The sequence below is a fragment of the Carlito syrichta genome, unplaced genomic scaffold (genome assembly GCF_000164805.1).
Source record: "Carlito syrichta isolate Samal-C Ts95f unplaced genomic scaffold, Tarsius_syrichta-2.0.1 Scaffold315354, whole genome shotgun sequence".
Lineage (NCBI taxonomy): Eukaryota > Metazoa > Chordata > Mammalia > Primates > Tarsiidae > Carlito > Carlito syrichta.
This window is the reverse complement of record NW_007259450.1, coordinates 65,021-70,694: the sequence shown is the minus strand read 5'-3', so window position 1 is coordinate 70,694 and position 5,674 is coordinate 65,021. Positions and strand designations below refer to the sequence as shown.

Genomic DNA, 5,674 nt, shown 5'->3' with positions numbered 1-5,674 from the left:
CTCGCTGCCCAGGTGAGTCTTGAACCCGTGGGCTCAGGCAATCCACTCACCTCAGCCTCCCAAAGGCACGGGATTACAGGCTGAGCCACCGAGCCCAGCTGTATTTCACTTTCAATGATGTACAGATTGTCCAGACAGAAAATCAACATGGAAACATTGGACTTAACATACACATTAGAGAAAATGGACCTAATAGGCAAATATAGCACATTCTACCTAACACTAGCAGAGTACACATTCTTCTCAAGTGCATATAGAACATTCTTCAGAAGGCCACAAAACCAGTCTTAACAAATTCAAGAAGATTGAAATAATACTTATTATCTTTTCTGACACAGTGGTATCAGACTAGCAATCTATAATGGGGAGTTTCAGGAAATGTACAAATACTATAAATTAAACGACATGATGTTGAACAATAAATGTATATGAAGTACATGAAGAAATTAAAAGAAAAGTTGAAAAATATCTTGAGACAAATGAAAATAGAACACAACATACCACAAGTTTTGGAATGCAGTGACGGTAGTTTTAAAGGGGAAGTTTATAGCAAAAAAAGCCTATATCAAAAAGAAGAAAGCTCTTAAATAAACAACTTAATGCCACACCCCCCAAAGCTAGAAAAACAATAACAAACTCAGCCCCAAATTTAGCAGAAGGAAGGATATAAGGATCAGAGCAGAAATAAATGAAAGAGATTAGAAAACCAATATAAAATATCAATAAAACTGCAATAGTTTTTTGAAAAGATAAACAAAATTGAGCTAAACAGAATAAGAAAATATTTGCCAAATGAATGCATATGAAAATGTTTCACTTCTCAATGGATATATCCATCTGCAAGCATCATGGGTACATCATAATCACTATGACCAACACTGAGGCGATTATTTTCCTGAGGTGATTATTTTTCTGATACATCTGATTTTCCACATCGCTCTGCCACCTATTTTAAGTTCTATATTTTGCTTCATTCCTATTGTGTAAAGAATAACAATATTATTTTCCATTGCCTAGAACATACATTTCCAACTCTCCAGTCTCGTACACAATGGAGCAGCATGGAAATTAAGATGAAGAACCATACTTACTGCAACTTTGCCATGCCTCTGCTTTATGTGTAGGAAAGAGAGGCAGGAAACAGAAATATGAGTAGTTGCTGTCTCTGGTACGTGTGAGAGAGGTGCTTATTGAGTTTAGCATTCAGAAACAGAACTACTCTTGAAAAGAGAAAAACACTTACTCATTCATGTTTGCCTTTCAGTACCATGTCCTAACTGAGAAAGCAAACGAATAAAGTTGTATGCTTAGGGGTGAAAAACTTTGAAAACTTTGCATGAATACTCTGAAAATAATTGAGATTATGCTAAAATATGACTTTAGACATATCATTTATATAGACAACACAGATATAAAACTGCCTTATTAGATGATGCAAGAGCTTGTGAGAATCTGTTATTTTTGTGAAATGTGTTAGCATAATTGGGCACAAGAGATTTATATAGTAAAACAAAATTGCAAAAAAAATCATGTGGAAAAATCAATGTATACCCATAACTCAAAGGAAACTGTATTGAAGACATAAGTCATATGGATGGTGAAAACAGCAAATAGTACTTAACACATTTCCAACAAATGTAATTTACCTGGAAATGTCCTTGTAATGTAAAATTTAAAATCCTGTAATTTATCTTCAGTCTTGACCTTGACCTTCAGGATATAAACATTGCCAAACTTGCTCTTCAGATGCTGAGGGCTACCCAAGCACATGAATCTTCCCTTCACCATGATGGCTAGACGAGTACAAAGGGCATCACATTCCTCCATACTTGAAAAACAAGAGAGCAGAACACTGTAAGACTAAAAGGTTCTCCTTTGGAGGGCATTGTGTAGTTCAATCAGAGATGGAATTTTGTGATACTATTTTCAATAAGAAGTTGTATTTGCCAGTCACAAATCTCATAGTTGGGAAGTGGGAGTTTTTCGAATGAAAGATAATCAAACAGTACATTTCCTGAAGTCTTGTCTTCTCCCCATTTTTGACTTTTCTTTTTAATTCAGTGAGGATTTTTTTTTCATTTCACTCAATAGAATTAGCATGAATCCTGATGTCTATTGTGCTCACATGCTCAGGCAGGTTTACTGTCCAATATTCCTGGCCCCAAATAATTCCCTCTTGTAGAAACTAAAGTTCTTGCCAACCCTTAACCAAGCCTCCTCATGAGCCACACCTGTGAGAGGTTATAACGATGACTTTTCCACTTTCACGTGCCTGTGTCACTGTGTTCCAGAGCAGGCGTCGTACTACTGGGTCCATGCCGGTTGATGGTTCATCTAGGAAGATGACTGAGGGCTTTCCCATTAGGGCAATAGCAGTGCTCAGCCTACGTTTGTTTCCTCCACTTCGTGGGCAAAGAAGGACAGAGAAATGAAGAGACAAGGAAGCTATATACATATCAGATATTCACAGGAAAGAATTAGCACAAGTATCCCAAATGCTGAGAATCCCAGAAAACACTGAACATGAACATCCACAATGCTAGTTAGATATGACTTTCACAAGGTTACAGACTCAAGTTACGAATCAATTCATTTTAATTTGAGATGTAGAAAAATAACTTTTCTTTTTGGTTAGAGTCTCACTCTGTTTCCCAGGCTGGAGTGTAGTAGCATAATCACAGCTCACTGCAGCCTTGACTTCCTGGGCTCAGGTGATCCTTCTGCCCTCAGCCTCCCAAGTAGCTGGTACTACAGGTAGGTGCCACCATGCCCAGCTAATTTTTTTTTAAGTTTTTGTAGAGATGAGGTCTCGCTATATTTCTCAGGTTGGACTCAAGCAATCCACCCATCTTGGCCTCCCCAAGTGCTGGGATTACAGGTGTGTGCCACCATGCTCGGCCAAGGAGTGAATTTTATGTAACTGATCTTAGCGGCATTATCAGCAGCATTTATTTAATTGCCCTTAGGGTGTTAGGGCTTTCAAGGCACATAAGCCACATCATAATTCAAGAGGGTCTATATTCCTCCTTACTTGGTAGACAAAGAACCATAGGAACACGAGGAAAAGATGCTTCCTTTTGAGGTTCAGAGGCTACAGTTAAAATAAAACTAAGATTTTGCGTTTTATATCTCAAAGGGAAGATGTGCAACTACATTGATTTCTCTTATCACTGGCATTAGTCTCACAATTAGGTAACTGTGGGCAGAGGGGTTTAGGCGGAGCTCTGGACATTCATTTCAAACATCAGGAACAAAAGGAAGCCCCTCAACATTAGCAGCATTAACAAAAAGAGCAGCAACAAAATGACTCACCTGTAGGTGCTGATAAGCTTGTCAGCATGAGACTCCAGTTCTAGTGAATTCAAACATTTGTTCACATACGGCTTAATCTGGGGCTCAGAGACTCCCCATAATCTGGCATACATAATCATTATTTCCCGAGCAGTCATATATTCCAGCAATGCATCAAACTGAGGACAGTAGCCAATTCTTGACCTTACCTAATTACAAAAATTGCCTTAAGTAAAGACCCAAGTCATTGATCCCATTATACATTCGTGAATGAGACAGCAGACCTGTAGCAGTCCAGGTCATGCTTCAGGGAGTCTTTCCAATTTTTCCCCCCAAAGAACTACACAATTAAAACTGGTGAATCTATTGTAGTACACTGGAATAATAGGTTATGCAATCCAGTCTTAATAACATTGGGTGACATTGGGATAAAGAAATGAGGAATAAAATCGTAGAGCCTATTCAATTTGGAGAAGTGTTATAATATGAGATGCTCTCCTCATTAATCAGGAACTCCAATGGGGCATGGCCGTGGTGGATGTTTTGCACTGTTTAATCTGTGTGGCCATGTGTATGTCTTGTTCCATAGTAAGGCTGAACCAGAAGCAAAGCCTTTTCCCATCCCACCAAACTGGATATTGCAATGACTGCTGCTTCAGCAGTTAGTCAAACCCTTCTATTGCTTTAAACTTAGATGTACATAGGCTAGGTAGCCAGAGAAAAAGTTATCAATTTGAAATTAATGTATTTTTAGATAAATAACTAATTAATTTACACTGTTCCCAGACTATTCATGCCCTCTTAACTTCTGGCATGCATTAAGCTCCTGTCCCTATGGCTGAAATAACTTCCAGGAGATTTCAAGGACTAATTCTCTATTCTCCTTCATTTTTCTCTTTTTCTTCTTTTGGGATTCATGCATTAAAGATTAGGATACTCCAGCTGGGCATGGTGTCTTGTGCCTGTAATCCTAGCTACTGGAGAGGCTGATGTGGGAGGATCACTCGTGCTCAGGAGTCCAACTTCAGTGAGCTATGATTGTGCACATCATAATAAGGGCAAGATCTCATCTCTTTGGAAAAAAAAATGTAAAAAGTAGAAAGTGATCAGACATGCTCAGGAAAAGACAGAAAAGAAAAGACCTGAGAAGAACTTAAGTACACACCTAAGGTTGATTCTAAGCAGAGAGACAGTCTACAAAAATCTAAAAAACAAAAGCAATAAATAAAAAGTAACAAAAATAGCCAATCTAGGAGAATGTAATTTCCAGAGCTACTGCATTATTAGAGTCACATGTCTAGTTTTCAGCAAAAACTTATCCAGAAAGAAACAGGAAAGTATGATCCATCCAAATGAAAAAAAAGAGAGAAAGAATGGGAATTCTTTCTGAAAAATACCTGGTGGCAGATATATTTTGACAAAAACTTTAAAACACTGTCTTAAAGACACTAAAATAATTAAAGAAAGATGTACAAAAAGTCAAGAACATGATGTATACATCATGAAAAATATCAACAAAGAGATATAAAACTTAATAGGAAACCACAAAGAGCAGAAAAATACAACAAAAATTAAAAAATTCACTAGAGATTTTGAAAGACATGTTTCAATATTTAGAAGAAAAAATTAGTTAACTTCAATATAGGACAAATGCAATTATTGAATCTGAGGAACAGAAAGAAAAAAAAGATTAAAGAAAAGTAAACAGAGCCTAAGGGTCTTTGTTACAGCATCAAGTAGACCAACATACATATTGTATGTATTCAAGAAGGAGAGGAGAGAGAGAAAGCGATAGAGATAATTATCTGAAGAAATAGGCTGGGCGCAGTGGCTCACACCTGTAATCTCAGCACTTTAGGAGAATGAGGTGAGAGAATAGCTGGAGCTCAGGAATTTGAGATCAACATAGCGAGACTTTGTTCTACAAAAAAAAAATTAGCTGGACATGGTAGTGAGCATCGTAGTCCCAGCTGCTTGGGAGGCTTAGGCAGAAGAAATCACCTGAATCTGGGAGGTCGAGGCTGTGGTGAGCTGTGACTGGCCACTGCACTCCAATCTTACTAACATGGTGAGACATTGACTCAAAAAAGATTTTTAAAAATTAAAGAAATATTGGTTGAAACTTTTCCACATTTGATGAATATAAATATCCAAGAAGTTCAATGAACTCCAAGTAAAATGAACTCAAAGAGACACGCATCAAGATATGTTATTATCAAATTGTCAAAAGCCAACGATAGAATCTTGAGAGCAGGAAGAGAGAAGCCACTTATCACATAAAATGGGTATATTGTGTAATGATGAGGTTGGGGCTTCCATTGAACTTGCCCCCCAAATAGTAACCAATAGGTAGTTTATTTTTATTTTTTTAAACTTTTTTTTT

General features: G+C 37.4%; 1 protein-coding gene across 1 annotated transcript in view; it reads right to left on the bottom strand.

Moving 5' to 3' along the window:
• LOC103275172 (ATP-binding cassette sub-family A member 3-like) overlaps nt 1–2,322 on the bottom strand; it is a 19,427-nt gene extending 17,105 nt beyond the window's left edge. The window contains exons 1-2 of the mRNA XM_021706205.1: nt 2,232–2,322; nt 1,647–1,828 (exon numbers count right to left, since the gene is read on the bottom strand). Coding sequence (XP_021561880.1) covers nt 1,647–1,828; nt 2,232–2,317 — 268 coding nt within the window. The 5' untranslated portion in view covers nt 2,318–2,322. The remainder of the gene's footprint in view (nt 1–1,646; nt 1,829–2,231) is intronic.
• Between the last annotated feature and the right edge of the window lie 3,352 nt (nt 2,323–5,674).